Genomic DNA, 24,297 nt, shown 5'->3' with positions numbered 1-24,297 from the left:
TGATAACTCACAGGAATGGGTGATAGTCGATTTTTTATGATGTACATTCTGTAAACTTTACACATATATAAACATTTTTACATATGATACATTTAAAAAAAATAGCCACATCACTGTGGTTAGGTTAAGGATCATCCTCAAGATTCTAATTGGTTCCCTTGCCTTTGGTTTATATTTTGTCTGAATGGGAACTAAAATTTTCCACATGGAAATTTACCCACTGCGGGTGAAACCCTCATTTTACTTTTCGAGGCGTGATATCATCCCTAGAGCCACTACATTTTCCTCAATTAGTGCAGTTTAGAAGCTCTGGGTCTTCATGCCTCAGTGGCCATCAGTGGGATGAATATTGACCCTCAGCAAAATACCACTTTCCAGGGAAGTTTCTAGGTGGGCAACATTCCAGTGCAACTCTGAACAATACCTAGACATTACCCAGATTACCTCCTGCCCTTTATCTAGAGGTGGGAAGCTTTATCATCTGAAGGTAGTAAGACTCTTCAGTAGATTAAACAGGGGTAGGTCACTAGGCATTTAGTGTCCACTGCCAAACACATGTGGTAAACATTGAGTGACTTTCAGCTAATAGCCAGGTACTCTGATAGATTTTATTACTTTCTCCAGAGAAACAATATTATGGATCAATAGTGAAATCCAATTAGAATTTCATTTTGCCTCATTTGACTAAACAGTTACACTCTGTATCTGGAGACATGAATTAACTATAAGTAAAGAGAATTCCTAATCAGAAAATTTTAAGCTTTGCTTTTCTGATAATACAGCTGTGAATCATCTTCTAGAGAGTGTGCTGTGACCTTAGCACAGTTTGCTTAAGAAAAATGGCAAAAGTATATTGTTCCATCTGTTCCAGACTCTAGAGGAAATTACTGTTTGCTAGTACCAGAGGTATTAAAAAGCATTGGGGAATTTTCTTAAATTTATACCATAATAATATTATTTAAGGAAGAATCTCACTTTGATTCACAAGCAAAGAGTAGACTGAACTCTATCTTTGAAATGACACCCTTCATAAACACTTTCCATATTTCTCTCTCATGATTTATTTTCTCCTGGTGTTACTATAAATTGAGAAACTCATTATGCAATTTTGATTTTTCTATTCTAACATCAGTATCCAGAAGCAACTATAGTATCTCTTCAGCTTAGAATTCTGTTCTCTTAAATATTCATGTAACCAGCTCTTTTTCATCATTTACTCATCAGCCTAATAGTTACATTCTTAAAAAGGCCTTACTTTAACCATTCACATTTCTAATTTTTGTTTCTTCATTAGAATTTAAATTCTATGAGAGCAGGAACTTTTCATCTTAACATGATACCTTTAGTGACTGTCTAGAATAATGTTTGTTACAAAATATGTGCTCAGCATTGATTTGGTGAATGGAAGAATCATCTGAACTACATTTTTTAAAGGATGGGGTTGAAATCTGAAACATTTTTGAAATAATGAAATAACATTGATCAGTTTTCCTTTCTCAATAAACACTGATTCGGTAAATGAAACATTACAAATGGTATTTACTGTGAAGACTGAGCTAAGACTTTGACAAATACATGTGATGATTTCCAATTGCCAGGATTCTAACAATAACTTTAAAAATATTATGCAAGGTTTTATCCCACATTCTTAAATAACTCTATTATATGAAGATCTTATTTTTTTCAATTTTAAACTTTAGTTAAAATATGCATTACCACAACCAGATAAAAGATTCAAGTCTAAATTTGTACAGCACAAAATACAAGATCTGACTAACAAGTTAGTGTAAATGAAAAAAAAATAAGATCAGGTTTTCCGTTGCTAATGGAAGTATTATAGAATTAAGATAAAAGTAATTAGTATTTGAATTTTCAAATGTGTTTTGTTAAGATTTCCAATTTAAAATATAATCCCCTATACCACGCACAGTTGTGTAAGGTGATATGCTTATATTTTCATTTAATGAAACAGAAATAGTGATTATGATTTGGCAATGAGATTCCCCTTGCCATTTTTATTACCTGCTTGGCAAATGCCTGTAGGAATTTAGGTTCTGAGCCCAAAAGTTAAAATCCTTACAAGATGGAAATTATTTCCTGTTTTACATTTTGCAAGATATCTTCATTTTCCATGGAGTCAGTAAATAAATCATTATTTAACCATGCATAAAAGTGCTTATTGCTCCTCTCTTCTCTTTACCATGGCAGAATTTAATAAAAAACTAAAACAAAAAAAGTAAAACAAATCATGACATACTTCTTTTGGGTATTCCTTCAGTTTCACACATAGCACTTTTTAAGTTTTCAATTTTTAAAAAATTATTTATTTCTGGCTGTGTTGGGTCTTCGTTGGCTGTGTATGGGCTTTTCTCTAGTTGCGGTGAACGGGGGCTACTCTTTGTTGGGGTGTGTGGGCTTCTCATTGTGATGGCTTCTCTTGTGGAGCACGGGCTCTAGGCACGCAGGCTTCAGTAGTTGTGGCACATGGGCTCAGTAGTTGTGGCTTGTGTGCTCTAGAGTGCAGCCTCAGTAGTTGTGGCACACGGGCTTAGTTGCTCCGTGGCATGTGGGATCTTCCCGGACCAGGGCTCGAACCCATGTCCCCTGCATTGGCAGGCGGATTCTTAACCACTGTGCCACAGGGAAGTCCATCACACATAGCACTTTTAACGTGATGATTCTAGTAAAGACTTTTTTTTAAAAATTTTACTTAGGGTAGATTTCTGCAGACTTACAGGATCCTTGAGGGCTTGCAGTGGAGAGTAGTTCTATTTCATCATGACATTGCTGGACTCTTTTAGGACAAGAATGACTTCTTTTGGCAGGGTTGGTGGCAGGATTAGATAGTAAATTGTGGTGGGTGAAGACTGCCAAAATCCAGTGTTTTTTATTTTTATTTATTTATTTGTTTATTATTGGAGTATAGTTGATTTACAATGCTGTGTTATTTTCTGCTGTACAGCAAAGTGAGTCAGTTATACATATACATATATCCACTCTTTTTTAGATTCTGTTCCCATACAGGTCATTACAGAGTATTGAATGGAGTTTCCTGTGCTATAGAGTAGGTTCTTATTAGTTATCTATTTTATATATAGTAGTGTGTATATGTCAATCCAAATCTCCCAGTTTATCCCTCCCCCCTCCCCTTTCCCCCTTGGTAACCATAATTTTGTCTGTGACTCAATTTCTGCTTTGTAAATAGGTTCATTTCTACCACTTAAAAAAAAAATACTTGATTGAATTCTAAGACTGAAATTTTAAAAAGTTTTTTTCACTTGCCTTAATTTGTTTACATCAGAAGAAATGAAGCATGTGACTGTGTTCTTCCAATAACTTATAATATATAATCCCCATCAATAGATCCAACAAAACCTAGGTAGGTTCAAAATCTGCATATGATAAAGTAGAATTTACTCACCTGAATAATCATTTTGCTAAAAGAAAGACTCCTGGGTTTTCAAAACTCTTGTTCACCTTGACACCTAAAATCCCTTCCCAGGATCCCTAATTTAGCCTGGTTACAGGAGCACAAAAGCAGAAATTTACTGTAGGTACTATTACTTTCTTCATCAAGCGCTGATGAATATTCTTAATTCTATGCAATTTGAGCAAATCAGGAGAATGTTATACCCGGCAGTGAGAGAGGGTTTTTAGGTAAAGGGAGATTAAGGATACCAGTTTGCAGCATTAATTGCATGAATCCTGGGCAGCCCCATGTTCCCTTAGCTGAAGTTATTAATTACAATCACAGAGTATTCTCAGTCCATAGAATTTGGCATCCCTACTGCAGTACCCCATCCCCCTTTCTAAGTAACACTGCATGTCCCTACTGTCACATAGGGACATTCTTGGCTTCGACCCTGCCCCTTAATAAGTCCTAGGAAGAATCTTCTCACCTCTGATGGAAACTCTACTTCTAACCCCACTTACTGGCTGTCTCCTTGCTCTGAAAGGCACTTCTGCTTCCACCATGTTGGATCACACCTGTTAACATGCCCTACCCACCACTCCATAGACTAGAGGCCACTGGCTATTGCCACTGACACAGATTAAGACCTAGTTCACCATGTTGCTTGGAGTTAGGAACAATACAGTTGGCTTGGAGAGACCAGTGCTTAGTTAAAATGGTATTCCTGATTTTATTTCTGTCTGCTCTCAGCTTCCTCCCCTTCTCTACAGGTTCAACTTGAGTGTCCAATAGTTTGGTAGACGATCCTGCTACAGTTATGACAGATCTTAAGACATTACAGATGTTTTTGAATTCTAGGATAAGGAAATTATGCATTTTTGATAGGCTATGAAAAGCTATTGTAAAACTTTGAAGGGGGCAGTAAAATGATTAAAAGTGCTCTTGAGGAAACTTGTTGAATAGTGTGACTTTGCAAAAGGAAAAACGGAAGTGGAAACTTTTTTCTTAGATTCCAGTTGAGTAAAAGTGCTTTATCAACTCTAAAAACCAGTGACTGGTAAAGAGGGTTTTATAACTTTATATCCCTCTATGGAAAATTTCAGAGAAGCAAATTTACACAAATATTTCAGCGAAGAGTTTTGTTTTAATTTTTGTTTTATTGTAGTAAGAACTCTTAATATAAGATTTACCCTCTTGATAAGTTTTAAAGTGTGCAATACAGTAGTGTTAACTATAGGCACAGCAGATCTTTAGAACACATTCCTCTTGCATAATTGAAATTTTACATACATTGATTAGCAATTTCCCATTCGTCCCCTTTCCCTGCCCTGTCCCAGCCCCTGAAAACTACTATTCTACTCTCTGATTCTATGATTTTAAATATTTCAGGTACTTCATAAAAGTGGAATCATGCAGTAGTTGTCCTTCTGTGCCTGGCTTATTTCACTTACCTTATGTTTTCAAAGTTCATCCATGCTGTTGTATAAAGTAGGAGTTTCTCCTTCTTAAGGCTGAATAATATTCCATTATATTTAAAGACGAATTTTTCTTTATTCATTCATCTGTCAATGGACATTTAGGTTGTTTCCACATCTTGGCTATTGTGAATAGTGCTGCAATGAACACTGAGTTGCTAAGGTGCTTTGGGAACTTGTTATCTTTTGCATTTTTATATGAGTTTTAGAATTTTTTTTTTCTGTTTCTGTAAAAATTTCCTTGAGATTTTGGTAGTGATTGCATTGAATCTATAGATAGGTTAGAATGGACATTTCTATAATAATAAGTCTTCCAATTTATGAATAAGGAATATCTTTCCGTTTGTTTCCTCTTTAACTGCTTTAATCAGATGTTTACTGTTTTCAGTGTATTATCATTTTACCTCCTTAGTTGTTCATTCTTATTTATTTTATTTACTTTGTTTTTCCGCTATTGTAAATGGGATTATTTTCTTAATTTTCTTTCCAGCGTGTGCATTGTTGGCATATGGGAACACGAGTGATATTTATATATTGATTTTGTATCCTGCCATTTTATTGAGTTATTTTATTAGGTTTAGCAGGTGTGTGTGTTTGTGTGTGTGTGTGTGTGTATGTGTGCATGCACTACCTGATAACAGAGATAATTTTCTTACTTCCTTTCCAATTTGAACGTCTTTGATTTCACTTTCTGCCTAATTGTTCTGAATAGGACTTCCCATGCTATGTTAAATAAAAGTGGCGAGAGTGGACATCCTTGCCTTATTCCAGATCTTAGAGGAAAATTTTTCAGTCTTGCATGATTGAGTATGATAGCTTTAAGTTTCACACATCAATGGCCTTTGTTATGTTGAGGTGCATTGCTTGCATACCTAGTTTGTTGAGAGTTTTTATCATGGAAAGGTGTTAATATTCTTAAATTCTTTTTATGCATCTATTGGGCTAGTTACCTACTTTTTCCCTTTCATTCTGTTAATATGGTATATTACACTAATTGATTTGCATATGTTGAACCATTCTTGCATCTCAGAGATAAATCCCACTTGACCATGGTGTATGATCTTTTTAATGTTTTGCTGAATTTGATTTGCTAGTATTTTGTTGAGGATTTTTGCATCTATATTCATCAGGGATATTGGCCTGTGGTTTTCTTTCCCTGTGATATCTTTGTCCAGCTTTGGTATCAGGGTAATGCTGGCCTAATATAATGAGTTTGAAAGTGTACCCTCTTAAAATTTTGGAAAATTTGAGAAGAACTGACATTAATTCTTCTAAATGTTTGGTAGAATTCACCAGTAAAACCATCTGGTCCTAAGCTTTTCTTTATTTAGAGTTTTTTGATTATTGATTTGATAAGCATATTACTTTTATATCTCTTCAGACTTTTTATTTCTTCATGATTCAGTCTTGTGGGTTATATTTTTCTGGGAATTTATTCATTTCTTCTAGGTTATCCAGTTTGTTGGCAAATAATTGTTCATAGTAATCTCTTAGGATCATTTTTTGTGTTATTAGTTGTAAAGTCTCATCTTTCATTTATGATTTTATTTATTTGGATGTTTTCTTTTTGTTTGTAGTTGGTCTAGCTAAAGTTCTGTCAACTTTTAAATTTTTTTCAAAGAAGCCACTCTTAGAATTGATTTTTTTCTATTCTCAATTTCATTTAATTCTCCTCTAATCTTTATTATTCACTTCCGTCTGCTAACTTTGGGTTTTGTTTGTTCTTATTTATCTAGTTTCTTGAGGTGTAAACTTAAGTTGTTTATTTGAAATCTTTCTTCTTTTTTAAATGTTCACTGCTGTAAACTTCCCTCTTATTACTGTTTTTACTACATCCCATAAGTTTTTATATGTTGTATTTCCATTTTCATTTGTATAGAAATATTTCTTTATTCCTTTTTGCTTTCTTATTTGACCCATTAGTGGTTCAAAAGTGTGTTGTTTAATTCCACATATCATGAATTTTTCAGTTTTCCTTCTGCTATTTGTTTCATTCGACTATAGTCAGAAATGATACTTGATATGATTTCAACCTTATTAAATTTGTTAAGACTTGTTTTCTGACCTGCCAATTTATCTATCCTTAAGAAAGATCCATGAGCTCTTGAGAAGAATGTGTATTCTGCTGCTGTTGGGAGCAATGTTCTGTATATGTCTGTTAGATCTATTTAGTCTATAATGTTCTTCAGTTCCACTGTTTGTTTGCTCATTTCCTGTATGGTTGACTTGTCCTTTATTGAAAATGGGTTATTGAAGTCTCATACTATTATTGTACTGTTATCTGTTTTTCTATTTGGTTCTTTCAATGTTTTCTTCATATATTTAGATGCTTTGATGTTGGGTGCCTATAGTTATTTTTAATATATTTTAATAAATTTTATGTATTTTTATATTTATAATTGTATATTTATAATATCTTCCTGTGGAATTGATCCTTTGATCATTATACAATGTCCTTTTTTGTCTTGTGACAGTTTTTGTTTGTTTGTTTTTAACATTTTATTGGAGTATAATTACTTTACAATCGTGTGTTAGTTTCTGCTTTATAAGAAAGTGAATCAGCTATACATATACATATATCCCCATATCCCCTGCCTCTTGTGTCTCCCTCCCACCCTCCCTATCCCACCCCTCCAGGTGGTCACAAAGCACCGAGCTGATATCCCTGTGCTATGTGGCTGCTTCCCACTAGCTATCTACCTTACGTTTGGGAGTGTATATATGTCCATGCCTCTCTCTCACTTTGTCACAGCTCACCCTTCCCCCTCCCCATATCCTCAAGTCGTTCTCTAGTAGGTCTGTGTCTTTATTCCTGTCTTACCCCTAGGTTCTTCATGACATTCTTTTTCTTAAATTCCATATATGTGTGTTAGCATACGGTATTTGTCTTTCTCTTTCTGACTTACTTCACTCTGTATGACAGACTCTAGGTCTATCCACCTCATTACAAATAGCTCAATTTCATTTCTTTTTATGGCTAAGTAATATTCCATTGTATATATGTGACACATCTTCTTTATCCATTCATCCGATGATGGGCACTTAGGTTGTTTCCATCTCCGGGCTATTGTAAATAGAGCTGCAATGAACATTTTGGTACATGACTCTTTTTGAATTATGGTTTTCTCAGGGTTCTTCCTTTGTGTTTTGTTGATTTTCTGTATTTATATGCTTAGATTCCTTCCTCTCTTTCTTTGTGTAACATCTATAGGGTTTGTGTGTGTGTGGTTACCATGGGGTTTACATATCTTATAGTTACAATAGTCTATTTTAAGCTGACAATAACTTAACACCAGTCGCATATAAATCTTACATTTCTACTTCTCCCCCATATCTTTATGTTAATGTCATAATTTGTCTAAATTGATTTTATATCCATTAATATATTTTTAGTTATAGTTATTTTTAAAATTTTTGTCTTTTAACTTTTATACCAGAATTCGAAGTGATTTACCAAACACCATTAAATAATACAGTATTCTTTATTTGTCTATGTATTTACCTTTATCGATGAGTTTTAGACTTTCTCAATCTGTTGTGCTGCTGTTTAGCATCCTTTATTTTCAACTTGAAGAACTCCCTTTAGCATTTCTTGATAAGGCAGGTCTAGTGGTGATGAACTTCCTCAACTTTTGTCTGAGAATGTCTCTATCTCACTCTCATTTTTGAAGACATTTTTGCTGTGTGTAGTATTCTTGGTAGGCTTTTTATTTTTCTTTCAGTAGTTTGAATATATCATCCCACTCCCTTCTGGACTATAAATTTCCAGGGAGAAATCTGCTTCAGATTTTGTGGAGGTTGCTCGTATTTGACAAGCTGCTTTTTCTTGCTGCTTTCAAAATTCTCTGTTTGTTTTTGTATTTTGACATTTGATTATAATTTGTCTTCTTTAGATTCATCTTATTAGAATACTGTAGGCTTTCTGGATCTTCACAGAAAGGATCTTTTCATATCCTTCACAGATTTGGTAAGGTTTTAGCCATTATTTCTCTGAATAACTTTTTGGTCCTTTCTCTTCTTCTTCTCTTTTGGGACTCCTATAATTCATATATTGGTCTGTTTGGTTGTGTTCTATACGTTCCTTAGGCTTTCCTCCTTCTTTTTTCATTCTTTTTTCTTTTTTGTTCTTCTGACTGAATAATTTCCAATGATTTGTCTTTGAGTTTGCTGATCCTTTCTTCTGCTCGACCTAGTCTTCTGTTGAACCCCTCTAATGAATTTTTTCAGTTCAGTTTTTGTATTCTTCAGATCCATGATTTCTGCTTGGTACTTAAAAATTGTTGTTGTTTTTTTTTCTTTTGGTGATATTCTCATTTTGTCCATGCATTGTTATTGTGACTTTGGTAAGCATCTTTAAGGCAACTATTTTGAATCCTTTGTTAAGTAAATGATGTATCTTCATTTTATTAGGGCCAGTTTCTGAAGATTCTGTTGTTTGAGAAATATTTTCCTGTTTCTTCATTTTCTTAACTCTCTATATTGGTATCTGTGTATTAGACAAAATGACCACCTCTCCTAGTCTTCATGGATTAGTCTTGTACTAGAGAAGAACATCACTAAGTAGGCTGGTCAGAGATTCTCAAACCTTTGTGCTAGTCCAACCCACTTTCTTTGCTCTTAGAGGCTCCCAGACATCTAAAGTATGCTGGTCCCATCACCACTCTGAGACAAGAGAGACTGAAGCCAATTCCTCAGGCGGTCCCCAGATAAGTTGGATTATTGGGTGCTCATTGTACCTCTTTCCCTCCCCTGGGATAAGCTGAGAGCTGGAGTTTTTCGACTGCTAGCTCTGTACTGGCCTGGAGGGAGTGGCCATGGTGACTGCCAGTCTGAGCCACCATCTCTCTTCTCACCATCCCTGGGTGGCTACAGTATTGCCGTTTCCTTTCAAGATTCCGAGACAGGTTAAAGAGAAGTCAGTCCTCATGGTAGCCACTGGAAAAGTTGGGGCATTGGACACATGATACAACTCTTTCCCTCCCAAGGATGAGCTAGATCTGTGGGGTTTGCACAGATTGTAGGCACTGTGTGGGAGTAAGGATTATGGCAAGAGGGTATCTGCAATGTCCCTATTGTTCTTTGCTTGTTTGAATGTGCCTATTGGTTTTGATGTGGCTGGTTTTACACTCACCCAGGGTGCAGGGACCTCTTAACTAGGTTCTAGATTTCTCACAAATGGGATATGTTTATGTATTATTGTTGAATTGGTGTGTTTGTGATGAAAATGGGGGTTGAGGGCTTCCTATTTTACGATCTTGAAAGGTCAGTATCTTTTTGTCTATCTTTACATATTATTTCCAAAATTACTTCGCAAAAGTGAAAAATGTGCAGTATGTTTGTGTTTGTTTCATGTGTGTGTATGTATAAAATCTATATTAAAGCTAATTAACTTTTTAAATTTTAAAACATTTTCTAACACAATTTTTTAAATGGCCTCATTATAAAAACTAGTCTAGGAGTCACCAATATTCAAAATTTTCATAATTCTCTTCAGCTTAAAATTATTTGTGAATATAAGTTCTCATTAACCATTCAAATCTCACATAGAACACAAGAAGAGATTATAGTTAAAGGAAATCTGTGTAAAATATTTGGACTTATACTACAGTTAATGACTACATTTTTCTTTTTAGTTGAGTTAAAGCAAACTTAAAAGGCTTTAAATGTCACAGAAATTGTTAAGGAGAATAATTGTGAATGGAATGAATACGGTAGAAAAAAATTCGTATTCAATAAGGGGAGAAACAAAAGAAAATTACCTTTCAGTGTTAGAGAAAACCCAGAACTAGTGAAACACTGACAAATAAAAACATTAAAGGTTCAAATATATAAATTTTGTCCTATATATGAGAATGAGCTCCTCTCCTAGCATGTTTTGTGTAGCATCTGTATTTCATTCCATTTTGATACATCCCAATACCTACCTTAGTTCTTCCAAGCTGATTCATACTCATAGAGAATACACTTATTTTTATAACATAACAGCTCCGTCTATCTGCTTCTGATGATAGATATGGATGACCCTCATTCAAGTAATTAACCAAATGAAAACTTAATATCATGTCATTAATAGATCTTCTACACTAAAATGAAAGTAACATCAATTTCTTTGGATTACATGATTAAATGCTTAAGGAGTCTAAATAGTAACTAAAAAGACATGATTATTTCTACTACAACTTAACTATACTTTCTCTTACAATATACACATATTTTGGTGAAATAGCGTGATACATCAATGACTATAATCACAAAAGAGAAAACATTTAGGAATTTAACAACTGACAGACCAATAGATGAATAGAGATGTAACAGCTACATCCTAAAAAAAAATTCACTGGTACTCCATAAGATGCTTTTAAAGGAAAGATACTAGCTTTTCCAAAATGTATAAAAATGTCTTACTGATGGTGTCAGTTGTGTGTGGGTGTGAGAGAGAGAGATTTGTCTTGAAATTCTTTTAATTATTCTTTGATTTCCAACTACAGTTACAATTTTGGAGTTTGGTTCTGCTCGTGGTACTGCTTCCTAATGTGACATTCTGCCTGATGTCTTTTTCAGAGAGTTACCACTTCACAGGTTGTTAATCACAAGGCAATCTTCTGTTTGCCAGGGGCTGGCAAAATACCAGAATGAGTCACTTCACTGTAAAATGAAGCTTCTGCAAATCTTTCAAAGACTGTGTAAGTGTGTGGAGTGTTTCTATGTGTATGCGTACCTGTGTATGTATAGTTGGTTAGCAGCTTGCCCAGCTCATTTTCTCAAGCACTACTTATGAATCTTCCATTGATGATGATAGCATCAATGACAGTAGCACAATAATGGCCAACATCACAACCCTCTGTGTGCCTAGTGCTGGGTTAAATATAGCCTATTTTACCTAATTTTCAAAATGCTTTTTCTGAGAAAAGGATTATTGTCTGAATTTTTGTAGTGAGGAAAACTCATGGTCATTCGTTCATCATATATTTATTGAATGCTCACTATGTGCAAGGCCCTGTATAGGCACTTGGGAGCAAAAGTGAACAAAAGATTCATATATGCCTACATGTGTGTTGTTTACATTCTATTGTGACGAGATGTGCAATAAACAGAATTAAAATGATTTTATAGTCAGTTAGGTGATTAAGACTGTGAGGAGGAGAGGTGGCAATCTTATATAGTGTAGTTAGGTTCGTTTCAAAGAAAAGGTAGGCGAATTTTGAGAAAAAGCTTAATGAGATGGGGAAAATATCATCCTAGGAAGAAAAATCACCAGTAGGAAAGTTTTAAGGTGGGAGCTTGTCTGATATTTGAAGACCATCCTGGAAGACAATGTGTCTAATAGAGTGAACAAGGGAGAGAGTAATAGCAGACACGGTCAAAGATGGAAGGAATAGGGAAACTTGGAGCCTCAGGTGTGCTTTTGAGTGAAGGGCTGACACAAACTTATCTATGTGCTTTTAAAGGGTCATCCTGGTTACTATGCACATTGCTAGAGCACATTGCTAGAAGGAGACAAAGGGGGTGGCAGATATCCACGAAGTAGCTGTTGTAATAATTCAGGAAAAAAAAAAAGATAACATGGCAGTGGAGAAGATAAGAAAATTGCCCAGTTACATGGTAAGTGCATTTGAATTCAGATCTGCCTTACTTCAAATATGCACTTCTGTTCCCTGTGTGTTTGGTCCAGCAGTGCTATAACTCAGCCTTGGGACAGTGAGTGCAAATTTCTTCCCTGACATTATGAACGACATCAGAGACATTGAGATCAAGTGTTAGGGATAAAAGAATCGGCTTTGGTTTTGACAGACTTCTGACACTTACCAGTAAAAGCCATAGTTGTGTTATTAAATTTTAAATATTTCCTTTTATTGGTCTGGATAGCTCCATATAGAGCAAAGAGAATGAACATTGCTATTATAGTGACATAAAGAAAGCAAGGAACAAAAAAATGGCTTGGTACTTAGAGAAAGAAATCAACAGTTTCCAGTGATTTTTAAAACATTGTTTAGCATGTGAGAGCAATTCTTTCACAAAGGGCACGCTACTTGGAATCCTTCTTATTGTTCTGTGGAGCATGGAGACTCGGCAGTTACTATACTTCTTTAATTTTTGAATGAGTAGGTAACATTTCTGCACTCCAGATGAAATTTCAAATCAACACATTTGAAGTGAATAGATCATTCTTGAGAGAATTTGGAAGAGGCTGTGGATACTGAGGAAATATTTAAAAAATATATCCTGACAAAGTAGAGCAATACTAGATAAACAGAATAAAATATATTCGTGAATAGTTTTAGTTGTTTCTGGAGTAGAAAAACAATAAAATGTTTGATGGATTAAAATCTTCTTACATAAATTTAAGTGTATCTGTATCACCATTTTGTTTTCCAAAAATGAATATGAAATAAGTATTTTTTCAACTGATTTTATATTTCATTAGAACCATTAGGATTGTCTCCTAGAAAATCATAGTAATTGGGCATTTACTATGAGAGCATAGATATGAAATGAAAAGGAAAAGAATGTCTGTATATTTGCCTGATTCAGATGATAGTTAAGCCTCACATTTCCTGACTTTAGACAGACAGCAAGGCGGGGGGGTACTTTATGTGCTTGTGTGCTGTGGCTGTGAAAGTACAAAATCAGCACTCAGTGCATTGAAGCAGGAGATCATCAGATAAAATTTCCTGCATTCAAAAAAGGGCAGTTTATAAATGTATCAAGGACACACACAGACACACACAGACACAGACACCTCATACTAGAAAATACTATTGGAGAACATCAATAAATATGTGCTTATACAGTTCTCAGAATTTAACTATTATGAATAAACAGAAATTCTTCTCCACTAGCGTTGTTAGGAATTTCAAATTAGCAATGAAAGAACTGGCTTTGGTTTTCATAGACTTCTGTGATTTAGAGAAGAATGAGAAATATATATTTAATCTCAGTTAAGTAAATAGTGATAAATGATGTCTTATTTTTCCACAGTTGTATATGCTATAAATTTTTAATGCAAACTTACACACCTAAATTATTATTTCAGTTTACCCTTCTTAAGACTTTAAGAATTCCAGATCACCCATCACTGGCCCACACACAGCATTTTTTTCTTCAACCTCTATGCTCCTCTATTACTGGTTTAAACGCACCCTTTTTTGCACAGACAAAATCTACCTCCTGTCGTCATTTCCTCATTATCCATCACTACTCAACTTGTTACAGTCTGGCTTTATGTTATCAAGACTCTATTGGAACTTGTCTCACTAAATCTCTGGGATTTTCCTAACTGCAAAGTAAATGAATCCGTTACTCTTGATTTTCCTTAATTTCTCAGTAGCATCTCCCTCCCCTAGATATTCCCTACTTCTTGAAAAGTCTTTCTGATGAATTTCTTGAAAAGAACGCTCCTGATTCTCCTATTATTTCTGATAATTCATGTTACACTCTCTTCCTCTTATATTTTGTTTCCCAGATCTCCATGAAGAATCTTCTTTTCCATCTACTTACCTGTCCATTTCATGGGACTGTACCCATTTGTTTCTTTCATTTATTACCAAACTCAGGGAAATCCAAATGTCAATAAACAGCCTGAAGTCTAGTCCTCTAACCTGAGAACCAATATGTTTAACCCTCTGCTTAACAAGGGCTTGTGGATTGTCCCATTTCCTCACACACATTTTCTCTAATAATAAATGTATCTGTCCTCTCAGAATGATCATCCTCTGGGTAATCTGTACTATAATGAACAGGAGCCCCCTCAACAATTGTCCTGACCAAACCAGAAACTCATCCTTCTCAGTGACCCTGCTGTCCAGTCAAGTCACAAAGTTTTGTGGATTTTAAGTGGGTGCTACTCCAATCTCTCTTTCACTGTTTTCTTCAATCTCTCATTTTTTTCTGAAGACTTCTTAGTGGGATCACTGTTTTGAATCTGGATTCTCACTAATCTTTGTTAGCAGCTACAGTAATTTTGGGTTTTAGACAGAAAGAGAAATTGACAGAAGAGAGGGTCAGAGAGAGGAAGAGATTGTTCTGCTATAACACAGTAGCTTCATTTCTAAGAGCATTGGTTACCAACAATCATTATATGAAAAAGTTTTACATTTCGGGGAAAAAAATGTGCTAGGGAGTTTCCAACTAGTAAAAACTCCCTTCTCCCGTAAGAATTTGAATGACAGAGATTTTTCATATCTGTGTAACCACATTGAGAAGATCTTCAAGTTAAGGTAGCAAATGTGTCCTCTAGGGAGGTCCTTATTTGCTGGAATAAATATATTAAGATCCTTGGAATATGTTCTTGAAGGTCATAAGGTCCCCAAAGAGCATGTGTTAGAAAATGTTTGTCGTTCTGCTAATCACCAGGTTTCTGTTTGCTGAGTATGCCAGCTGAGAGAGAAAAATGAATTGTTTAGGAGAATTCAAACAAAATATTAGCAGCTCTGTAAATGGTGAAAGACGGGAATGATAAATTATGTAGCAGAAAAAAGGAACTTTGCTGCTAGAATAGAGGTTCTGAATTGGAAACGTCATGACAATTTCCCTGATACAAGTATAATATGAACCTTTTGCCCTAGTTACTCTCCTTCCTCTCCTCCAAACAAAGAGTTGTTGGTACAACACAAACAGTAGTCTTTACTCATTTGATCTTATCATATCCAGTTAACTCTATGCATTCTTAATGCACAGGAGAAATACCTGTGCCATATGAGTGCATTCAAAATGGCAACATAAAGCCTAGCTTTGTCTCCTCTCAATCCATACTCTGTAGTCCTCTATTTAAATTACTCTCATCTGATGTGTGCACTTGTCTGATTTTTGCATTATACTGTAAGACGCTTAGAGGAAGGACAGAGGCCATACTTTCATCACGTATCACACTCTCCACAACCTCCCCACTTGTTCCATCTCTTCAGAATCTAAAATAATGCTTTAGATATAGCACATCAGCAATTTTTATATCATTTTAAAAAGTGACAAAAACCCAGATATCTTAACTTTGAAACCCTGTTTTCTCTACTAACTCTGTTACTATTACCTCTTCTGTATGGAATAAACCAGAAAATAAAACATACATTGTCAAGCCCTTAGAATTATCTTATGGTGAAAATCAATCTACCAAAGTAACAGAGAGCCTTCAAATATACCTCTTATCTGCTTAACGAATAAAGCAGCCTGAAATCGAATGCTGTTTGCCTAGTTTTGGGGGAACGCTTGCGAAGTCTGATGTAGAAGAATAAACATTTTTGGGGAGCTGTGGTAAGCCTTAGCAACCAGTATCTCTATACTCCTTATCTTCTAAACATGATTTTTAAAAATGGATTAGCTCTATTACCTGCAGTACCACTATTTCATTGATTCTAGAAATAGATCATTTCCCTGTAAAATACTTCAAAAATGTTCCACAGGTGTTATTTTGTATTCTGCAATTTCTTCTTATTATTTATAGCTACAAACATTGCATTCCCCAAAATGCTTTTTGAAATCAAAATTCCAGTACCTCTTTAAGGGCTGTAAACCAAAAAGTATCATCACTGTCACAAATTATTGCTTCATAAATATCCTTACCAAAACGTACCTTGTGATTATTATTTAATCAGGAAATAATATGTTATGGGGTAGAAATGTCTACTATTTATTCTCTGATTTTATTAAAGAAAGTCGATTCTGTACAGAATCACATTTCAAAATTATAAAGAATGGTTTCTGCTCTCATAGCTCTATTACAGTCATTGTCATATATTAAGGTTTATTCTAATTCCAGACCAATACATGGACACTGCACAAAATAAACAGCTTTTTTAAAAACAGAATGAACAAAATGTCTTGAAGCACGAATGAGTGATTATCATGCTTCTTCATCTCTTGGAAAATTTCTTACTGTTGCTGTAACTCCCAGTGAGTTATAGTTCCTCTTATACACATAAAAAAGGATAATGGTTATAATCCCACTATCTGAATTTCAACTTTCACCTCTCTCTCTAAAGTTAAAAGTTAGCTTCCAAAGCTTTTAGAAAGCTGCTGCCCTTTTCAAACAGCATTTCTAGTACATCAGTCTTATTGATTTATTCATAGTAAATGTTACCCGCTCATTCTTTGTGTGTGAAACTGAAGAAAGCTAGATAAGTGCTTCCTAAACTCCGGCAACCATCTCAGAGGTAACTTGGCTAAACAGTGAAAACATATTCTTTCTGGTCAGGGCAACAGTCAGGCTGGAGAGGGAATATGGGGCTGTCAGTGCCAACCAGGATAAGCCATAAATTCTAGTTTACCACCAATATCAAATGTGAAATGTTTTACCATTCCAGGAACTATTACTTCCAGAAAGTGATAGAGCCTCTCCACTAATGAAAGCATTGATCCTGAACTGAACTCTGAGTGCATGATGTAAATCGGAGGAGTCTTTTTGGAAAAATCCATTTGTGAGTCTCAAAGTCCTTCAGTTTAATATAAGTGAATTCATATCAAAAGAAATGAGTGAGGCAGCTTAATTCTACCACCCAAAGTACAAACTTAAAAAGAGGAAAAAAAAAGACCTCTTTGGGTTATACTGAGATATCTCATCTCCCTTTATTTACATATTTACTCATTCATGTTATTTCTAACTTTCTAGCCCTGATTTTGCATTTCCATTTTGGCACATGGAATAAAATGCAATTTTATTCCATGTGCCAAAATGGAAATGCAGTTTTATTCCATGTGCCAGTTTATACTGAACTAAATGACTTGCTACCACCTAAAGGTTTATAAGGCAGAGAAAGCCTGCAAACCATTTATTTTTGACCAATAACCAAAGAAAATAAGTAAGTTCTCCTTTTTGTTGTCTTTGTTGCTTATCCATTGGAAAGAATTAGGTAGGGCCCACATTCCTAACTCCATGAAAAAGCAAGAAGCTAAGATGATTTGATCTAAGTAGTTTGATGCCCAGCACTCATTCTCTAGTTCAACATCTAGAAAGATAGCAACCAAACTTATATTATAATAGAAACAAATGGTGAAGTTATTATTTTCTGGAAAGCAAATACAACCAAAAAGTCTCTTTATTTTTGGTCCTGACCCAATCAATCAGTGATGTGGCAATGGGGCTGGTGTGTAGTGAAGGAAGTTCTAAGCTGATTCTCAGTGCCTCACTGTTAAATATAAATTGCCCCAGAGCACCTAACATTTGAGATAAGCATTTAATATGAAGTTACAGTAACAAAGTCAATATGCTAAAATGGGTAATAGAGACAATGTTTGGAGGTGAGGAAAAAATATAAAGAAAATATATTTAAAGGGGAAAATATGGTCCTCTAAGGAAGAAAGAAAAGACAAAATGAAGGTAGGAGGAAAGAAAAAGAAAAAACAGGAAAAGAAATAGAAAAGGAGGGCTTCCCTGGTGGTGCAGTGGTTAAGAATCCACCTGCCATTGCTGGGGACACGGGTTCGAGCCCTTGTCCGGGAAAATCCCACATGCCACAAAGCAACTAAGCCCATGTGCCACAACTACAGAGCCTGTGCTCTAGGGCCTGTGAGGCACAACTACTGAAGCCCACGTGTCACAACTACTGAAGCCGCGCGCCTAGAGCCCATGCTCTGCAACAAGAGAAGCCACAACAATGAGAAGCCCGCACACCGCAACGAAGAGTAGACCCCGCTCGCGGCAACTAGAGAAAGCCCGCATACAGCAACAAAGACCCAACACAGCCAAAACTAAATAACTAAAATAAATAATTTTTTAAAAAAATTTAGAAAAAAAAGAAATATAAAAGGAAATTCAGGAAAAAGAAAAACTCTAATATATGTTATAGCAGAATATTATTTTGGGGGGGATAGAGAATTTGGCAAAAAAATTGAGGAACTCCTATAGGAAAGGTAATGAAATATTAAAAACTAGGGAAATATAATTTTCATATTTTTTGCTTTATAATATCAGGATAAACGTGTAATCTAAGTCTAGTTGTTCAATTGAACTAATTTGAAGTTCTCAGTTAACAATCCCAATGACTAATGTGAACAATGTTAACTATAACATTAGCTGAGCTGGGGTTTTTTTGTTTGTTTCTTCTAAAGATTTCCACTAATTTTATCCTTCAAAATTTAATCCCTGGGACTTTGTTCTCAGGAAATGAAGGGTAAATTACAACTCTTCATGGCTGTGCCGTGGTCATCCACGTGTCCTATTTCCACACAAAAAATAGTCACATCCTCTTTTAATTTTATTTTTTATACAGCAGGTTCTTATTATTTATCCATTATATACATATTAGTGTATACATGTCAATCCCAATCTCCCAATTCATCCCATTACCACCCCCACACCCACCACTTTCCCCCCTTGGTGTCCATACGTTTGTTCTCTACATCTGTGTAAGAGTCATATCCTCTGAAGCAGAAGAGGAACACTTTGCATAGATTCAGCTTTACACATTCAAAGGACTACAAAAATTTTATGTACACTTAAGTTGATATCATTCTGGGATATCTTTGTGTGGTCTGATACAAAGGATGATGCCTCTGTCACAACTGAATGCTTATAATACCTTTATTTGAAGAAATTCTGCAGAATTGAATTTATACAATATCTTAATTATACAAACCTAGATTGTTGGTACAGAGTTTTTTACTTATATATATTGTCCATCATTACTAGAATGCATAATATATCAGTATTCTGTATTTATGAATGTTAGACTTTAAAAGAATGCTTTATTGGAATGGTGATTTCTTTAAACTTTGTTTACCTCATATGCTATATATATTTGGATCTTAATAAAAAGCTAATAAGAAAAGAAAAAGAAAGTTGTAGGGGAATTAAGGAAAATATATTCTGCAGGAACTATGCTCAAGTGAAATGATTTTAAAAATCACTTTGGGGCTTCCCTGGTGGCGCAGTGGTTGAGAGTCCGCCTGCCGATTCAGGGTACACGGGTTCGTGCCCCGGTCCGGGAGGATCCCGCATGCCGCGGAGCGGCTGGGCCCGTGAGCCATGGCCGCTGAGCCTGCGCGTCCGGAGCCTGTGCTCTGCAACGGGAGAGGCCACGACAGTGAGAGGCCCGCATACCACAAAAAAAAAAAAAAAAAAAAAAAAATCACTTTGGATAATAAGTGATGATAAACTTATGTGTAAGCATGTTTTAAAAATCATCAGTGTAGAATTAGGAGGAAGAAGGATGGAAATCTGTTCTCCTCTAGGACAGCTTTCTTTATTATGGATAATTCATTAGCTGGTCTAGTTTTGTTCTTATTTAAACAGAATGCTTATCTCATGAATATCATGTATCAACATTTTGAGCTCTTACTATGTGAATGATACTAAGATCTATTAGGCCCTAAAAGATTTTGAAAATACTTCCGTCATCTTTGGCTGTACTTCCACAATAAGTGTTCCAAAACTTTTCCACTTTTCTTAGTTTCATATTCACTGATATTAATTTATTGAGAAATCAAAGTTATCTAAAGTGATGTCTGTCCTCATTCTCGACTTTCGTAGCTCCTTTTTCCTACCCTCTAGCCTCAGGCCAAAAAGCATTTGCACTACTTCCAAAAACTAATTTCTCTACTTAAGTTTTCAGTTATAGCCCAAACTGAGCCCTGTATGCTTCATTTCTGATTCTCCTTTGTAACTTTTAATTTCATCAAACAGGTAAATAATCAACTAACACAGAGATAACGACTAAACCCTGATGCTGTCATTTTATGTTTAAACTACAGCCCTCCTTTTAAATGACTAATATCTAAGGATTAATATCTCACAATCACTACATTTCCATGCTCTTTATTTTCCTTAACTCCCCCATCTTCCAAATTCCTTACTTTGAACTATCAAAACTATCAGGGATTCACAAATCACAAGACTAATAGTCGTTTCCAAGCCCACATTTTCCTTGACTTCCTGGAAGCCAGTTCTGCTTTCTTCTCTTACTCATTAAACGTCTGAGTTCTTCACGTTTTATTTCTCAGTTTTCATACTTTCTCTGCTCATGAATGAATGCAAAGTGTGTATTTCCAATTGTTTATGGCTACTTGCATATGGGTGTCTTGTCTTATTTTAACACATTACATTTATATCTAAATTCATGACCATAAAATTATGTCTTTACACTAAGGCCAATGACAAGATCAACTCCTAAGTACTAAGAACCTACCCCTATTTCCCTCCCAATTCCTGGGACCCAGGACACATTAGGATGATGGATTGCAGAAAGACACCCTTAGACCCTGACTAGGAGAAGAAAGGCCCAAGTGCCTCTCACATTTATCACCTCTGTTCTCTGGAGGGAAGTGAGTCCTGGAGGCTTTTGGTGGTAATAATGACCCACTGGGGGGCAAGTAAGCCCCAGCAAGTCTGGACCCCCATGGCTGGTTCTCCCACCCTACCCCCTGCAAGCTCTATAGTAGTAGCTGCGGGTCTCCTGCGCCAGAAGTGACCTTGTTAAAAGAGGTGGTCTCCCGAGGGGGACGGCCGCCCAGGGCCATGCACATTGGCTCTAAAAGCGGCTCATAGTGAAGAGGCGCTGGTCTCCTGGGGACAGTCTGAGAAAAGCCTAGTGGAGCGTTTGTCCCTGGTGTGATGGAGATCTTCCTCTCCGCCTCCATGTGCTCCAGCAGCCTGCAGACAAAAGCACTGCCTGACTCAGAAACGCAACCCCCTTCTACTCTTCCTTGGAGAGGAGCTTGCTCTTGGCGCAGTCGTGGCAATGACGCTCTCGGCGGCGGCCGCGGCGAACTGGACATGCGCACGGCTTCCCACGCAGCACGGCTTCCACGCAGACTCCTCAAAGACGCGGGTGTGGCCCACCGCTCCGCACGCTGGAGCTGGGCCCCAGCAGAGCGTTGTGCAACGTGTGAGTTCGGTGGACGTCTGGACGACGACGTGGTCGGGAGTGCCCAGTTCATGCATTTCCACCAGAAGGTATTTGGGCATTTGCTCGTCCTTGGTGCTGGAGAAGCAGGACGTGCTGGTGGAGTGCTTCTTGCCCACCGCGAGAATTTCGTCGGTGTGAACGGTGCGGGGCCCTGGGCGGAGGCCTCTTTCCACCGACTCCGGGCGGCTCATCACAAGAACAGCACCAGTGCCGCCGGCACCATCGCCTTGGCTCGCAGTGCTTTCCCACCACGGCCGGCCCGGCAACAAGGGCTGACTGCTTTTCCCGTTTGTGGCGTCCGCAATCGCGCGAGGAGCCATTTTAATCCGATTGAAAGCACTGATTCCTCCTTCACTTCCAGTCTTTCTAGCCAGACGCAAAATATACCACAGGGTGGCTGAGCCCCCTGCTGTCATCCCCAAGGCAGAGAGGGCATTTCCAAAGAAGCCCCTAAGCCTATAGGAAACTGGGATCCTGACGTTGCCTTTGATATTCAGCTCATCTTCAGCTGCTGGAAGTGTCTCTCAAATATATCAGTATTTGAAACCTGCATTCCGTGCATCAAGGCCAGCCGAGGCCACCCAAACACCACGGCTCCGGTGTGCAGATAGACTTACACCACGTCACTGTGGGGCACCACGTGGACCTTCTGTACTTGGCTCCTGGCCGGCATCTCGTGGACAAAGTTGGTCCAGGAAATGGTACCCCTGCTAGTGCTGGGCGAGATCAGCCAGCTCATGAGGACAGCGATGACAAACAAGGTGAGTAGATGCTCCCAGTACTTCCGTCCTATCGTTGAGCCTTCTCTCCTTTTCGTCATCTTCAAGGGTCCTCTCCTTGGGTTTATCATTGTCCTTAGTCCTCTGCTTCCTACTTGAGGTGTTAAAATAGTAAGTGCCGCCTAGAAGTTTCCACCTAGAAGTCTGACTGGATTATGGACTACATGCTTTTTCAGCAACAATCCACTGATCCCTTGAAAGGCAGGGGTTAGCAGTGGGCAGTTGCAAGCTCTGTAGCCTCGGCCCCCAGCCTAGGCAAGACCGTCCTGAGGCCTGTGGACAAAATTTAGACCCCTCCTCGCACTCGGGTGGAGAGACCTGGGTTCCAGCCTGAGCCTGGGGCCCTGAAGACACCTAGAATACAGCACAGACCCTCGTGGAAGGACATTTTTTTCTTTCCTCGTTGAAGTGCTTCTTATTTTTAGAGCAACCAAAAACATTTACTATAAAACCTGTTTTAAAAATGAAAATAGTAGAAGTGAAAAGCTCAAAATGATTCACTAGATTATGACAGTCCAGTTAGGAGCTGCAAGAATAAATAATCCTTGTTCTTGAAAAAAGGTCAAAAGAAATGACCTAATCTGAAAATCAAACACAGAAGTAAAAAGTGAAAAAGGGAGAGGGAGGGAGAAAAATAACCTACATCCATGACCTTTGTGATAATATCAGTCTAACATATGTATCTCTCAAATGTAGAATGAGAGGACTGAAAGAAAGGGTCAGAAACACAATGGAAAAAGTAACACCAATAATTCTTAGAATTTGGTGAAAAGAATAAATTTATAGATCAAAGAATATCAGTGAACTGCCAGAAGGATAAGTAAAAAGAAAACCACCTAAAGTACAGCAAATTAGAGGCTAAGGGAAAAATATTGAGATCACTACAGAAAAAGGACGTATTGTGCATAGAGGAATAATGATGTGTAGAACAGTCTAATTAAAAGAGGGGTGGGCAGGGAAACCAAGAGAAAGGCCAGGACGCATTCTTAGAAAATGAAAGCATAAGGAAGACACATTCAGATGTACAAAAGTTGAGAAACTTAAATTATAACATAACTACGTAATGAAGATAGTGTGTTATTGGATGAGAACAGAATAAATCAATAGAGAATAAAGAATCCAGGAATAGACAAACACTTACAAATTAATTTAATTAATTTTTTTTCCATTTTATTATTTTTTTAACATCTTTATTGGAGTATAATTCCTTTACAATGTTTTGTTAGTTTCTGCTGTATAACAAAGTGAATCAGCTATACGTATACATATATCCCAATATCTCCTCCTTCTTGCATCTCCCTCCCACCCTCCCTATCTGACCCCTCTAGGTGGTCACAAAGCACTGAGCTGATCTCCCTGTGCGATGCAGCTGCTTCCCGCTAGCTATCTATTTTACATTTGGTAGTGTATATATGTCAATGCTACTCTCTCACTTCGTCCCAGCTTACCTTTCCCCGTACCTGTGTCCTCAAGTCCATTTTCTACGTCTGCATCTTTATTCCTGTCCTGCCCCAGGTTCATCAGAACCTTTTTTTTTCTTTTTTTTTTTTTAAGATTCTATATATCTGTGTTAGCATACAGTATTTGTTTTTCTCTATCTGACTTACTTCACTCTGTATAACAGACTCTAGGTCCATCCACCTCACTAAAAATAACTCAATTTTGTCTCTTTTTATGGCCAAGTAATATTCCATTCTATATATGTGCCACATCTTCTTTATCCATTCATCTGTCGGTGGACACTTAGGTTGCTTCCATGTCCTGGCTATTGTAAATAGAGCTGCAGTGAACATTTT

At 36.8% G+C, this 24,297-nt stretch overlaps 1 protein-coding gene across 6 annotated transcripts in view; it reads left to right on the top strand.

Moving 5' to 3' along the window:
- Nucleotides 1-21,294: 21,294 nt before the first annotated feature.
- Nucleotides 21,295-24,297, top strand: part of LOC307184502 (uncharacterized protein) — a 300,163-nt gene continuing 297,160 nt past the window's right edge. For all 6 annotated transcript variants that reach the window (XM_079918033.1, XM_079918032.1, XM_079918034.1 and 3 more), the window contains exon 1: nt 21,295-22,483. In XM_079918033.1, coding sequence (XP_079774159.1) covers nt 21,428-22,123 — 696 coding nt within the window. In that variant the 5' untranslated portion in view covers nt 21,295-21,427 and the 3' untranslated portion in view covers nt 22,124-22,483. The remainder of the gene's footprint in view (nt 22,484-24,297) is intronic.

The sequence above is a fragment of the Stenella coeruleoalba genome, assembly GCF_951394435.1.
Source record: "Stenella coeruleoalba genome assembly, chromosome: 3".
NCBI lineage: Eukaryota > Metazoa > Chordata > Mammalia > Artiodactyla > Delphinidae > Stenella > Stenella coeruleoalba.
The sequence above is the reverse complement of the archived record's forward strand: the minus strand, read 5'-3'. Positions and strand labels throughout refer to the sequence as shown.